This window comes from Symsagittifera roscoffensis, chromosome 1 (genome assembly GCF_963678635.1).
Source record: "Symsagittifera roscoffensis chromosome 1, txSymRosc1.1, whole genome shotgun sequence".
Taxonomy (NCBI): domain Eukaryota; kingdom Metazoa; phylum Xenacoelomorpha; order Acoela; family Convolutidae; genus Symsagittifera; species Symsagittifera roscoffensis.
In genome coordinates, this window is record NC_087062.1 from 96,156,680 (window position 1) to 96,171,871 (window position 15,192).

Below are 15,192 nucleotides of genomic sequence, written 5' to 3' on the forward strand. Positions count from 1 at the left end.
GTTGGGTCTTTTTTGTCGTTAAAAGAGAGCTCGCAAAATCAGTTCGGTAAGCCTATGAAAAGGTTGCCAAATCATTCAAACCCCTTCGAAACCCTTTCATTCCCCGTTCCTCGCGTGGAAATGCTAGACCAGCCACGCGGCTGTTTACTAAGAAAACTTCACATTAAACTCAAAGTCCGAGTGCTTTGAAGCAAAACTTTTTCTGAAAATAAATTGATTATATGAAAAACAATGTTATTGATTTAAAATCATTAAAATATAATTGTTAGTTCAAAATACAAAAAATTGATCAAAACTAGATAAAATACAAAGAGTTGTTTTTATTCAAAGCTGTTGGTCGAGACATTTTTGAATAAAAAACACCTATTATCGCATTTTCAAAAAAACTGTGAGTTTCTTTTTAGATTAAAAAAAAAACTTACTGCAATGGAAGGCGGCGCGACCACTTGTGCTTGTTGATTTCCGGAAGTGTTTGTAGACGCTTTCCTCCCCCTAATTCCCCCTCCGATAGTCCCAGTGTTCCCCTGGGGAACATCAGTGTTGGGGTTGAACTTCTTATCGATTTGGAACCCCAATGAGAGTACAATTCGCAACTTCTGTCGAATTTTATTCTTGTAGTCTTCAATGTCGGCGTCGTGTAACAGCTTGTATGGCTTCAGATTGGACAACTTTTTATTGTCGTCGTCATATTTCATGCCGTAAGTCCAACCGTCGTCCAGCTGTTAATATTTCTTGATTTTTTTCAATGTTTATATTTTTATAACTCTTATGAGCCATGAACAGCTTCATCATAAAATAATTTTAAGTAAAAAATTTCAATTTAAAGTTAAATTCGCGACTAACTTTGGTCATTTAACTTCTGTAATTAACAAATGAAGACACGTGTAACCCTTCGAAGCCAATTTAAATTTTTTTTCAGAAGCAACTTCCACTTATAAAACCTTTACAAAGATGACAAACCAAAAAGTCATTTGATCTTTGCAAAATTTTTGAAAAAAAAAAAAACAATTGCTAACCAATTCTTTGGACCATTCATCGTGTACTTGCTCCGCATACTTTGCTGTGAAGTCCGCCAAGTCCTTGTTCAAGTTAATCGACTCAAAGTTTGTGGTGCGAGGGATATATTGGCCGGTTCTCGGATCCACCGAGCTCTTCATGCGCGACTTAATCGACAAAGTGGCCCCACTTTTGTTCAGATAATCTGGGGGAATTGTGCCGACGAGGGACAGAAGAGCGGGCATTGCTTTTTCGATTGTTTCTATTTTGCCGTTTTTGATGAGGGCGTCGAAGAATGTCTCAAACATGCGCAAGAGAACACTTCGCTCCTCGTCGGATACCATTCCGTAAGTGGCCGAGACACTTTCAACCCCGGAGTAGTAGTCTTTGTTGTGTTGTAGAAAGATACTCAGAGCCTAAAACAGGCTCAAATGGAATCGTATTCATTAAAAATTTAACGCCATTGAGTTTCGGAAAACCTACAAGATGTAGTTTTGTTTTCTGATTAAGGCTGCAAACGGTACAACAAGTTGACATAGAAAAATCTTTTTTAAACTTTTTTTAAACTATAGTGTTCTACTTTTCATAGCATAGAAGTTTCAACCGTCCGCTTTTTATTTTCACATTCGCATACAATTTCACATTTGCATCTTTTTATCAAGTTTTATAGTTTATTCGGATTATCAATAATCAAAGAATTTTGTTACCAAGCAGCATATACAGTATGATTCAGATTAACAAAAAAACTAAAAAAATTGTAAATTTAATTATTAAACTGATGAAAACAAAAGTTTCTTAAAGTTAACCTTTCAAACTTACAGGCCTCTTATATAGCCTTACAAAATTTAAGAAAAGTAATCCACGAAAACTTGTGCATATAAAAACATAATTACGTGTACGATTGCTAAAAAATGACATTTTTTACTTCATAAAATACCAATTTGCTTATATTCGAACCCATTTTTTTTCTCATCACTTTTTAATGTCAACTCAATTTAAGAACAACACATTTAAACTGACTATTTGAGAAAAAAGGAAGAACTTTGTATTCGAGTGTGGTTTAGTTTTTTTTTGCTTTCCACCTAGAATCAGCTACCACAAATAATCATCGGAATGAGTCGAGTGATATATCAAAGCCTTTTTATTCGTGATTAAATCCATTTCATTAGTGATTGGAACAAAGTTGAAAAACCGGGTCGACAAAAAACCGGTTTGTAATTTTTGATTTTTGGTCTAATTATGAGCTAATGAGGTAAGCGTGCAGACTTGCAAAAGCTTAATTCAGCTTGAATGAAGCCGTGAAAACTTAGTTTTACTCAAATGAAGTTAGTTTTGGAGTTTTTAGCGCCATTTAGGAACCAAAAAATTTCAAAACAAATTCAAAAACTTCCACACGAATACAATTTTAAACTTGACTGAAATTATCGATGTTGTAATCAAGCTCTGCATAAAATTTTACTGAGCCTACTTTCACTTGAACTAAACAGGCCATAACTACTTCACTGCTATAACCAATGATGATGAACAAATAATGAAAAAGTCTTAGACGAACTCGTCTTGGAAAAATTCTATAAAACTCCGTTTTGCAATCCAAACGACGACTAAAAGGTCGTAATTTATTTTACTTTTGATTGAAGACTATTTTTTTGAGTTTTAATAAGTGTTTGGAAAAATTTGCGGCTAGATCATAGTTTCTTCAAACATCCTCATCATTGCTGAAAAAAAACGAAAAAAAAAATTGCTTTTCAGAAACCGACCACCTCTTAATCCGTGTTGATCATACAATTCTACACAAAACATATGCAACTTCTTACACTGAGTGCATGGAAAAAAATGTTTAACATACAATTTCTACTCTGCTTTGTATAAAAAGAAGTTTTCACCCTGCTGCAAAAAAAAATCTGAAAAAGTTCAAACTTCAAGAAAAAACTTTGGTCCATGTGAACATCTCCCCCTTAAAATCAAATGGCAAGTAAAAGACGAATGCTTTATGCTAAAAGTTGGTTGCCTGAAGAATACAACTTTTTAAAAAGGGAACTTTTCCTCCTATGTTGATTTGAAAGGAACACTGTTAACTTGGTCCAAAAGTTTTTTGTTTATAGCACAGGCTGATTTTTTCATACAAAACAATAGCTAAAAAAATTATTTAGGAACCCAGTTTTCAGACTTCAAGTTTTTTATATTGTATGAGTTTCTTCGATTTGTCAAAATAAATTGGCCGACAATTTTTGCAAGTAAATATTTTGACAAAAAATTATCGAGCCAAATAAAAAAATTAAGGTTTCATTCATTGTTCTGCGTGAATTATAAATTATTATCTCATACAATTACAATTCAAATGCAAACATCTGTGAGATTACCTCCCCTCAACCAAAGAGATTTCTTGTCTGTGAAAACCTTTGGTTATTGCATGTTCGGATAAAACACATAAACATTTAGCAAAACTCGAGAAAAATTAACGTTTGATTTATGAAAAGTTGCTCATCACATAATTTCGATATATGAAAAAACGCTTATGGCAGATTTCTGTACGTATGGACTTGTATGAAATTATATGATAAGCATTTTTCCATAAATGGAAACGGTAAATTAATTATTTTAAGTTAAACGACAGTGTGAATTTTTGTCTGCCCTCGGAAATTGTGATTTTTGGTGACGTGAAGACATTTCAGAGTCCTAGATAATCTTGCAAAGTAAGGCTACTTTTTTTAATAAAAGATTTTGTTTCAAATCGGTAAATCTTAAAATTGGCGTGTTTTCTGCAAGTGCTTCTTTGAAAGTCTGACGAGAAAACCGAAAATTTGCTCCCGTGCAGGCTAGATCTGCCGACATCCGCATAGCTATTTCTGTTTAAAAGTACGGTGCTCTAACCGACTGAGCTGAGAGAGTTGCAAATTTACGCCTTTTTCCATTGATTTGTTTACTGACCTTTCAGGCTTTTGACCTATATTTTGCTTTGCGTTTACTTTTGTGGAATTGTTTGATTGATTCTCTAAGAACCCCTAATGCCAAAAAAAATTTTGGCAGCGTAATTTTGCGAGTTGCTCTCAAAACATATAAAAAAAACGAAGTAGTTAGAGAAAAACTTAGGTGAGTTTTTGGATAGACACTGTCAATGCTGCCTATAAACTTGTTGCTTGTACCACTGACTGGACTACCCGAGAGCTCTATTTTGATACATAACTACGGAAAACTAATAGATTACAGGCCGGGTTTGCTTTGCTGTCTTTTGAATGCCTGTCGAGACATTTTATTAAATCAGAAATATGATTTACTGACTTAGCGATAAAATATATTTGTGGCTTTTTTTCTTTTTCACTTTTCCCCCACCTGCGAATTTTTACAAATAATATGTTTATTATTATTGTCTGGTTGGTATGAAAATTGACATACTGTCTAATTAAGCCATGACAAGCTTTTTCATGCAACATACTTAACCTTGTAAAAACACTCACAACACCATAAAATTGATAACCATGCAAAGTGGGTTGGACGAGTCCTAGTTTTATTTGAAACTTTCAGATTAAGAAGTAGCATTTTTTTCCAGCTGCTCTCTTTTCATCATTTTTTTTAGTTTTTCACGGATTTCCAAGTTTGAGCGCCGAAGCATTGCCAAAGTCATTATGAATTATGGCAACTTCATGCGCTGCGTTCTAATTTCCTATTGATGATGAGAAATTGAAGTCTAAATGTGTCAACATACCTCGTAAACAACCTCGTTATACGGTTCCAAGTCGGCTAGATGTTGCGACAACGTAAGCAGAAAATTGTGAATAGTCTGAGGCCTGACATACTGAATCACGGTGGAGAAAAAAGAGTTCACGATGCCCCTCTGAGCATTGGACAGAGTTCTGCATCTGTAGAATCTGTAGATGGTTATCAGCAGGGTTTCGACAAGGTTAGAGGAGGACTCGCCGGCCCCTTCGAACAGTCGTGCGTTGCGAGTGAGTAGCGGTAGTACTGTCTGGCAGATGTACCGGTTGAGAGCCACTGAGAAGTCCGCACCCGCAACTGAGGGCTGAAAATAATTTGCGCCCATTGTTGAAAACAATTTTCTCTTATTTTATTATGAAAAACCCTATGGCGCCGTTTAGAACAGTCGCATTGATTTATCGCGATATGTTTTCTCAACAACTCGGGTAGAAAAATTTTTCAATTTAAACAAAATTTTTATTTAAAACTATCAAAGTTGGAAAATTTTGTTCCAAGCTCAGTTGCAACACAGAAAAATTTGAGTGAACAATGTCTTTGTTGCGTTATCTAGTCTTGACATCGGATGAGAATCCAAACTTTGTTTCAGACATCAAAATTAGATTTACTGTGTGCAAAAAAAAACAAAGATACGGGTGTCTGATAGCTATTTTTGCTCTTCAGCCAAATGAGTATTGACTGAAATTGTTTTGGCTCGCTGCCTTTTGTTCACACTAACCGTATCTAGAATGACAGCAGTTCTCAGGTCAGGCAAAAATCCGATTGAGATGAGTTGTTCTAGTGTCTCCGCCTCGCTTATTCCATACACTCTGTCCCAGAAGCGCACAATGGATGCCTTGTGGTGGGGCTTCAGGGGCCCTGCCCACGTCTTGCTGTTGCGCGCCTCGTCAGCCGCTTGTGATGACTCAGCGGGGGGATCTTGGTGAAGAGTTTCCATGGAAGGAAGACTGAAAACATTTCTTATATTCAGACTTCTATGCGCTATTGAAATGATATGCTTTAGTATATTGCACTTTCTATGTCGACACCATGTTAGTTGATCACAAAATTTTTTTGGCGATGAAACTTTTATCATGAAAAATTCTATGATTGTCTTTTCTAACTCAAACCAGTTTTTATTTTGCCATAAATTCACCTTCAGCCAGTGGCTTTTTCTAATTTTATACCTGAAGTTCATGCCCAAGATTCCTTTCAAGTCTTCCATGGGGACCAGGCTCTGCAGAATAGCCCTCACCCTCTGAGTTTCTCCTCCTCCGCCTCCCCCTCCCCCGTTCTGATCAGCCCCACCACTTGCCCCACTGCCTGTCTTCTCTGTGTGGTGTTCGGCGGGCGAGCAACACCCCAGCAGATTGATCAACGCCGCGTAAAAGTCGAGAACTGCGTCGCCAATTTGCACGTCGTCCGGAGTCGGTCTAAAAGCGTTTCTTCCAAACTCGTCTTTTGTTCCAAATACGAAGAAAAACCATAAAAAGTTGACGTGAGAGAAATTAGAAAACTGTAAAACATCAATCGCCATTCGCGTAGCCTCCGATTACAATTGCCTTCGCTTAGAAAAAAATTCAAATTAGTCTACATTTCAAATTATTTACTCTAAATTAATGATGATAGCCGAATGAGGTCCTGACTTGAACGAAATCTGATCCTTCCGCATCGAGAGGGTATCTCCCGCTCCCCGGTCTCCCGAGGAGCTGAACACTATCAGGGATCGGTCGTCGGTCCAACTGACTGAACTGGGGTCATCGTGACCAATCACCGACTCCGTTCCCACTTCTCGTTCATCGCCCGATTTTCCCTCGGAGCCACCCGACATTGGAGGTGGAAACAGAACTGTGTTGTGAGCTTTTTGCAATTCAATTGCTTCACCGACGGCTTCTAGAAGTCCTTTGCCGCCAGCGCGCAGAGCGGGTCCAAGACACTCCGGTCGTCGAACAAGCATTCTCACAATCTAGATTTAGAAGACAATAAATGAAAATTAGAGTTTTTCCAATGATCTTGAATAGCATTATCAAAACCAAGATTTAATTTTTTCTGTAAACATCGAGGAAAGTTTACACAGAGGGAAGTTGAAAATAATGCAATATCAAAAAACCTTCTTACCATTTTTATGGATGTCATTTTTAAATGTACTCGTACAAATTTATGAATATGCATTCGGTAACAAAGCGATTTTCTACCTGGAACGCATTTTGCTCCACGCTTTCACCCGAAACCCAAACAGTAGTTTTGAGGAACTCCAACAACCTCTCGCCCACCACCGGATCCCAGCCGATATCTGCCACACCCCTGGATAGAAGGGTGGGATTGCTAGCCAGACCACAATCACACAGACATTTGATCACGCTCTCGAGGTGATGTTGTCGCAGTGCCAGAGCTAGCTCCTCGTTGTTTTTGATGGAAGCGGCCGCCACGTCCAGAGGAGTAGAACCTCGGAGGCTGGGATATGCTGGAACAAGAAAAAAAATATTTTGGCGTTTTTAATAGATTAGCATCATCATTATTTTCAGAGTAAGGCAAATAATTTTTCAAGCTATATCGGTATAAAAATTGGCGTTTTTTTTCTATCTTAATGAAGAAACAAAAATATTTAGAACATTATAAATAAACGTTCCTGCGCTATCGTAGTTCAGTCGGTTAGAGCGCCGTACATATACTGCTGTCGGGAGTTCGAACCTGCCCGAGAGCAGATACTTTTTCGACATTTTTTGTTGTAATTTTTTGTCTTTTCCAAAAAAAATTTTGGGTGGGCTATAACTAATTTTTACTGAATTTTGCAATTAATTTAGCAAATTTCAGTTTGAGTTGCTTAGCGTACATATAAACGAAAAAATAGGAATCGGAAATCGGAAATCTTCTTTGAAAATTGTATCTGCTCTCGGGTAGACTCATACCAGCCGAAATTTGCATTGCTCATACTGTCTATATGTACATCTCGCTGACTGACTGGGCTACGTGAGCACATTATCTCAGCATTTTACAGTATCAAATTTTCGCAAGGTTACGGGGCTGTATGTCAACAGAAACATGTCTAGTTTTAATAGCTTTTACTCATAAGGAATATTCATAGACCGCTCGTATAATATAACAAGGATAATCGGTTCCAGTGCAATTAGCACAAAATTGTCCGATCACATTTTTGAAAAACAAACAGATTATTCAAGAAGGAAAGTCCAACACAAAGATATGTGCACACAAAGAAACCTCAGATATCAAACAATTGTAGGCTTGTCTGAATTCCGATATTCTTCAAAAGAGATTCAAAAAGTAGTACAAACTTCACCCGTACCCAGAGGATTTTCTGTGCAAGAAACTAGATCTGAGAAATTTTTTGTTAAATAATAATTTATGCGTTTCGAGCACACAAATTAGTTTTTAGTTTTATAATGTTTATCTCATACTTGGGCAAACATATTTTAGCAGTCTCCCATTGGAGACTTTGCTGCGTACCTGCTAGTAGCTATCAGAAGCTGTCAGATACAAAAGTATCAAAATAACAAAAATTGAGTCATAATCATTTATTTTTCAGATCTGAAATAGCTAAGAACGACAAAATTTCAGATCAAAATTTAGATCGGGAATACATTTTTTCAGAACTGAAATAACCAAGAAAAATGAAATTTCAGGTCTGAAATTAGATCTGAAATAGTCCATCCTTAAAACATCCAAGCGTTATTTAAACATTTCACAACCCATTTCAGATTTGAAGTTTAGATTTGAAAAAATTATTTCAGATCTGAATTAGAAAATTTGCTAGGTACGGGCATACACAAAGAGTCAACATACTCATAGCGAAAAAAAATATTTGTGTGTTTTCTGGTTGACCTTGGATTGCATTTTTCGCAATTACCTAGATTGTTGCAAACTTTTGACTGGATGTAAATCTGATTTAACATTTCTTAATCTTAGTCTTCAGTATTAATAACAAGAAATTAAAAGTTGTTGATCGTAATATGTTTATCAAAGTTTATATAGATGCCAATCAAATTTTACAGTCCTGATCAAAACATAATAAATTATTTGTAAAATCAGATCACATCAGCCATTTATATTTTTTTCTATCTGAATTCAGACCTGTTCTTCAATTGCATTATTTTTCTCTTCATGGGCGGATCTAGGATTAGGCTTTTCTTGAGGGGGTGGGTTTTTTTTGGTCAACCAAATTGATTTTCTGAGCTCTCCCAAAGCATTAAAAAGCCCCTGTTTTGGTCAAACTTTCTACACCGCAGGCAAAATTTTGAAAAAAAACAGGCCAAAAAAGGCGTTAGGTACTTTTTGGAAAAAGTTGACCAAAAAAAGTGGGGTTTTTCGCAGGCGCTCCCTCCTCAAAATTACTATATATTGGCGCCGAAGGCTCCTTCAGAAATCTTTTGGGTCCGTCTATTCCAATGTCTTGTATGATGATTTGGAGTAGATCGACAAACTCATCGTCCGATAGATCACTTTGTGTGAAATCAAATTCGGAAAGGAATTGAATAGTGCTATCAATTTTCTGCTGGTTGGATGTATAATGTTCGTCTGATTTAAATGTTTCGCTTACAATTTACATTTGATCAGTTGATCATTCTGTTCTTTGTTCCTATATTTTGTGAACTGGTCTCGAACGAGTGGTCTGCAAAGATTCTTTGCATCAGCCGAGAAATCGGTAGCTAGTTTGCCTTCGCTGTTACAGGCCTGAACTATATCAGAACCGATTTGTTCAAATATTTCTGATACACTTTCTGTATCAAATACTTCTAGCGCAGGCATGCTATTGAGTTCCCAACCAGGTACATAGACATAAATTGTGATTCCAGAGAATCTAAACACATCGACGATGATTTTAGAAACTTCTTTCCAATCCATTTTGTCTAGACCACAAGCAATTTTTGGCATTGCAATACAACGAATATTATTAGCAATCGCATGATGTTTCATTTCATCTAGTGCATAGTGAATGCTTTGATAGGTAGGTTTTTGGAAATATCTTTCCTTGGTGATCAGATTGTAAATTATCTGTCCGGAACTGGAATCTCGATAAACGATGATTTCGTTCACGCTGCTATTACTATAGCTACAAAAATCTCTCATTTTTGTATATCGTCGACAGACCATTTCGGCAAAGCCTTGGGTCATGGCTCTATCAGCAGAAATGCATTGGGCAATTGGCATGTTTGATTCGAATATAGATTGTTGTCGGAAATCGATGTATTTTATACAAGAATCATAAACTCGGCTTGTACATTCTTGTGTGGTGTTTACAATTGTGTTTAACATGAAACAACTGTCAAATTCTGAACTTTCGTTTAGAATAGTTGCTGTAAATTCATCGCAATCTTGGATTGCATATACTTTTTCTTCTCCTTGTATATCTGTTACTGCATATCCGAGTACGCCTTTATTTATGGTTACTGGGTGGTCTTGTTGATTTTCAATTAAAATCGGGAGTTTGTATTCAGTTTGAACACAAATGGTATTCATGAAAATTAAACCAGTTTTACACGTGTTTTTGTGTGGAAGAAATGTAGTTCCCTTTTTAAAATATGTTTCGGCTGTATGTTTATACAGATGTGAGGAGCGGTGTGAGATATATAGGGATCTTTAAGTCGGATTGTTTCTATTTTAGAAACATTCGGATATTCTTTATCATTGTTTAATAAGCCATATGAGATGACACCATCTTCGGATTTTAGTTCCACTGCTGGGATATCAAAATAAAGGGCTTTAAGAAACAAATGACAGAAGTCGATTCCTAAAAGATTAACAGTGCGTTCTTCTGTTATCCAGACTTTGTGGTTTGTTGGATACTTTCCGTCGGTATCAAAGCATGAAACGATTAATGTATGGCCAAGCATACGGATTTCAGATCCATTGTAAGTTTTGGCTTTACTTTGGGATTTGAAAAGAGCCAGTTTTTGTCCAATTTTGTTTAATTCTCGATAAGTTGGTTCATTTATGATACTACAAGTTAATCCTGGATCGACCATAAATTCAATTTCCAGTCCACTATTTTTATTTGTGTCTCCGGTGGCAAAATGATACAGATTGAGATAGATCCTTGCTTTTGGATTGCTATCTTCACTTGGCTTCGGAGACTTTAATAGTTTAAAGGAAACATATCTGTCAGTGCGTTACAGCAGTTAGTTTCTTCTTCTACCCAATGGGTATTTTCAACTTGATTTTGATTCATTCTGAATCCTGGTGATCTTGATCTATCAGAATCACGACTATTTGTTCGGTTATATCCGTTTTGATTATATTGTCGACCTCTAGGATCACTGCTGGATTGCCTACTCTCTTGGTCATAGTGCTGTTTTGCAGCTTGTTCATTATCTCTGAAAGTATTTTGTTTTGGGTATTTTTCGTCATATGACTCGTTTTGCCTGGGATTGGAATTGTATGATGGCTGTTGATTATTTCTTGGATAACCGTTTTTGCTATAGCTACTATGACAACGAATACCATAGTTACTTTGATTCTGGAAATTTGGAGTATTTCCATAATTTCCTGATTGACCGCTTTGATTTGTAAAGTTGTTGTTTCTTGACTGATCGTTTTGATTGTAATTTCTTTGATTTGAGAAATTTCGGTTACGTTTATAGTCGGTCTCAAATGACACTTTTCTATCATTTTTTATTGTTAGTTCTTTGCGAAGTTTGTTTACTTCGTCCTGGACTTGTTTCTTAGAGCATCTAGAGATAGAATGACCGTTCATCCTACAATAATCACAGAAGCGTGTATTATTTGGTCTGCCTTTTACATCCGGATCTCGAAGCCGAAAAAAATGTTGTTCGTTTATGGCACTAACCTCTTGATTTTCAATCAATTTGGTTAATTCTTTTATTTGCGTCTCTAGTGATGTCATTTTAACTGTCGAGACTTTGTTTGCAGGATCAGTGGCGACGATAAAAGTTAAATTTTTTGTAATTATATGATTTGTAAACGTTTCCCATCCTGCGTTGGAGTTTTCTATCATATATTCATGAGCTTTCTGCTTCAGAGCTAAGGGTTTTAGACCTTTAACTAAGAAATCTATATACTTTTGAGTTCTTTGTCTCGTTTGTATATTTTTTTCCAATGCCTGTGCATCGGCATCAACATGGACAGTAGTATCAATGCTTTCAGGCCAACCCTTGTCGACTGATGTTTTAATCCTATGGAAGTAATTTTTTATTAGTTCGCCCTCTTGTCGAGTGGCATTTTCAGCATCAATTCGATGCTTGAATCGATCTCTACCATCAGTGAATCTTTTAAGAAAAAGATTTTTTAGTTCAGCCCAAGTAGTAGCATTAGTTACTTCATCAGTATACCATTCAAGAGCTGTTTCTGTTAATAGAGATCCAAACAAACTTTTTTGTCTGTGATCATAGTTAGGCTGAGCACCAGCGTCTGTGGGTCGTTGCCCTAGTGAGAATACAATTTTATTCTCAACTGAAGTCCAAAAGGCTTTTGCGTTTAGGTCTGAATCATTACCTGAGAATGATACAAAAGACAAGTTAGGATGGGTGATTGGGTGATCGGCCATCTTACTTTTTTTAAGTTAAGATATCCAATTTAAAGTTTTGAAATTTTTGAAATTTTGATAATTTCAACTTTTGAAATTTTCAGCTTTTTGAAATTTTGATAAATTCAACTTTTGAAATTTTCAATTTTTTGAAATTTTGATAATTTCATATTTTGAACTTTTCAACTTTTTGAAATTTTGATAATTTCAATTTTTGAATTTTTGATAATTTCAACTTTTGAAATTCTCAACTTTTTGAAATTTTGATAATCTCAGTTTTTTGAGATTTTGAAAATTGAGTGAATTTTTGAAACTTGTGTGCCTCACTGTCGCACCAATTATTCCAAACTATCTTGACTTAACTTATGCGATCGACCAAATCGCAGTTAGTTAGAACAAGGGTTCTTTTCGAATGTTGCTAAGACTTTCCAATTCTTATTCAACAGAGAAAGTTTCTTTCACTCGTAAATAGGTATATTATTTCAAATTTAGAGGACACACATCAATTTTATATCAAGAGACATTGGGGTATGGATTGATAGTTATCGAGATAGAGATTTGAGATTTTGGTTATTAGGATGGTTGGGGGTCTCAGTATGAGAGTGGTTGTGAGAGTTGAGATTTTGAGAAAGTGATGAAGTGATGTTTGGTATATTTTCGCTTGGCTTATATACCGTAGACTTTGATATTTTCAACATTCCATCTGTTGGTTAAACCAATCAGAAAGAAACAACACATGCTGTAATGTTTGCTTTTGGTGATATTTTATCAACCGAGCAAACACGTAATTTCAAGTCAAAATTTTAAGAATTATGTTTCTGATTTCAAGTCAGAACAGATGGTAAAAGTTTAATAATTGTGTTTCTGATTTCAATTCAGAACATCCAACCATCTTATAGGGTGATTGTTAAACGGTGATTTCCGTTGACAAAAAATTTAAAAGCATAATATAATTTACAAAACAGCAAAAAAGTTTTAATAAAGTTTGCGTAAAGTTTTTAGTTTTGATTTTGATAGTTTGTTCGTAAAGTGGCGGCTTGTAGTGTAGTCGGTTGATGGATGGCTGCTTGTAGTCGGTTGAAGAATGGCAGCTTGTAGTGTATATGCATGTAGAGTAGAGCAGTGGCGGCGGCCAAATCACAGCTGGATACTTTTGAGAAATATAACATCAAATACATTTTTTCAAATTTGGTTTAGCGAGTATACTTATCAGCAATGCTGGACTATAAATGAAGAAGCATACATACTTTGTAAAGTGGCGGCGGCCAAATCACAGTTGGAGTTTAAAAACAAAAGGACGGAGGTTAATAGATAATCTTGAAACTAATAGTTTCCTTCCACCTGGGTTTTTAGGCTCAGATATTTATTGCTGAGATCCTTATTTTTTTCCCGGAGCACTGTTTTGGTTTTCTGCATTTGGTTGATGCGATTTAAACCGTTTATGTAATTATTTTGCACTTGATTCGTGTAGGAGTCAAGGATTGGAGTCTGCATTTGAGCAGTTATAAAGGCTGCAGGAACACAAATGTGTTGATGGGGGAGTTGTGCATTAACCAGACGGTATGCACCGTTACCGTTTTGGTAAGGGTGATAGGTGTCTATCTTAAATCGGTTAATAAAGGCAGAGAGTGCATAATTTAGACTGGTGTCAAAATTTGGTGGTTTCCTGGGGCTGAAGTTTTGTTCTTTTTTGACTTGAATCGCGATTTTTGATTCAAGTTCTAGAGAGTTTACAGATTGGTGAACTATTACAGCTTCAGAATCCAGGTTTTGCCTAGTTGAAGAAGAGGTGAGAATTTTGAAAGGTCGGACAATTGCTTTTCTCTTTTGAATGCAATTAGAATTTTTCACTTTTGGAATTTTAAAATTGGTATTCAATTTTGGTTGATTAATCGGGTTGATTATTTTGGATGGCATTTCCATAGGGTCATTTAGAGACAGAAGGTTTTCGAAATCGAGCAAATCTTCTTCAAGTGGAGTGTGAAGAAGATCAGTGGGCATATCCTAAAACATAGAATAAATTAGACCGGTACAGCTGGTCGATTATTGTAATCAACTAGTTGGAGTCTAGTATAAATTTTATCCTGATTTTCGTTTTCAGAATCCTCTTGTTGAGGTGCCTGAGGCCTATGATCAAGCTCAATATTTTGATCGTTCTCATTTTGAGCAAATATTGAAGTCACTATAGAAGTGAAAAGTATATTGTATGAGACGGCTAACATAATTTTTCCGAAATGAAGAGTTCGGCCGGTTAGTTTGTGTATGTGTAATACTTTTATTACAAATACAAGAGAGTCGAGTATAAACTTGACGAAAAGGAAAGAGGCGAATATTATTCCGCATCTTTCTAAATAGTACTGTATTGTACCAAAAACACGAGTGTACTCGTTCTTCCAAAAATCAGGCGAGATAAGATTATCTAAGTATATGTTTTGCGTAGATCCGTTTTGACTACTCGAGTCCGGATAGAAGTGTTTTCTTGCATTAAGAAAAGTTTGGGATACTTTTTGTAAAACACCCTTCATTTCAGAGTGATCACTAATCATGCTCCAAAATTTTTGCATTTATGCATAAGTGTAAATAGAAGCATCATGACTAGATGCAAGAGAGTGTTTTACTTGCCGTTTAATTTCTTTCGGCTTAAAAAGATCTGGACCTTTTACTCTAGTAATAGAGGGTGTGAGTTCGATCCAAGAATTATCGTTATCAACATCTAGTTGATAAAGATTTAAATGCTTATCGGAGCAGTCTTGTTGATCTGCCGATTTAAAAGTTTGTCGAGTGATCGGGTCGACGAAATGAATTTTTTCGCGATACATAATTGGTATCCGATTATAGCATGCATCCATTAATTGTAATGGAGAATAAAATTTTGGGCAGTGGTAGAGCCAGGCAACATTGCCATTGGTCTCTAAGAACATAGACCTGTTTTGGGTCAAAATATAGCCGGCTAAACGCGGGCTTTCGATAGAGAGCATTAAAGTATTGAGAATCATAGAGCGTTTTAA

General features: G+C 36.0%; 1 protein-coding gene across 1 annotated transcript in view; it reads right to left on the reverse strand.

Annotated features, from left to right (window-relative positions):
* The window catches only part of LOC134841087 (ryanodine receptor 2-like), a 168,306-nt gene that overhangs the window by 84,062 nt on the left and 69,052 nt on the right, over positions 1-15,192 (reverse strand). The window contains exons 49-55 of the mRNA XM_063856871.1: positions 6,882-7,150; positions 6,297-6,652; positions 5,874-6,119; positions 5,426-5,654; positions 4,700-5,014; positions 1,017-1,412; positions 423-719 (exon numbers count right to left, since the gene is read on the reverse strand). Of these exons, the coding sequence (XP_063712941.1) occupies positions 423-719; positions 1,017-1,412; positions 4,700-5,014; positions 5,426-5,654; positions 5,874-6,119; positions 6,297-6,652; positions 6,882-7,150 (2,108 nt within the window). The remainder of the gene's footprint in view (positions 1-422; positions 720-1,016; positions 1,413-4,699; positions 5,015-5,425; positions 5,655-5,873; positions 6,120-6,296; positions 6,653-6,881; positions 7,151-15,192) is intronic.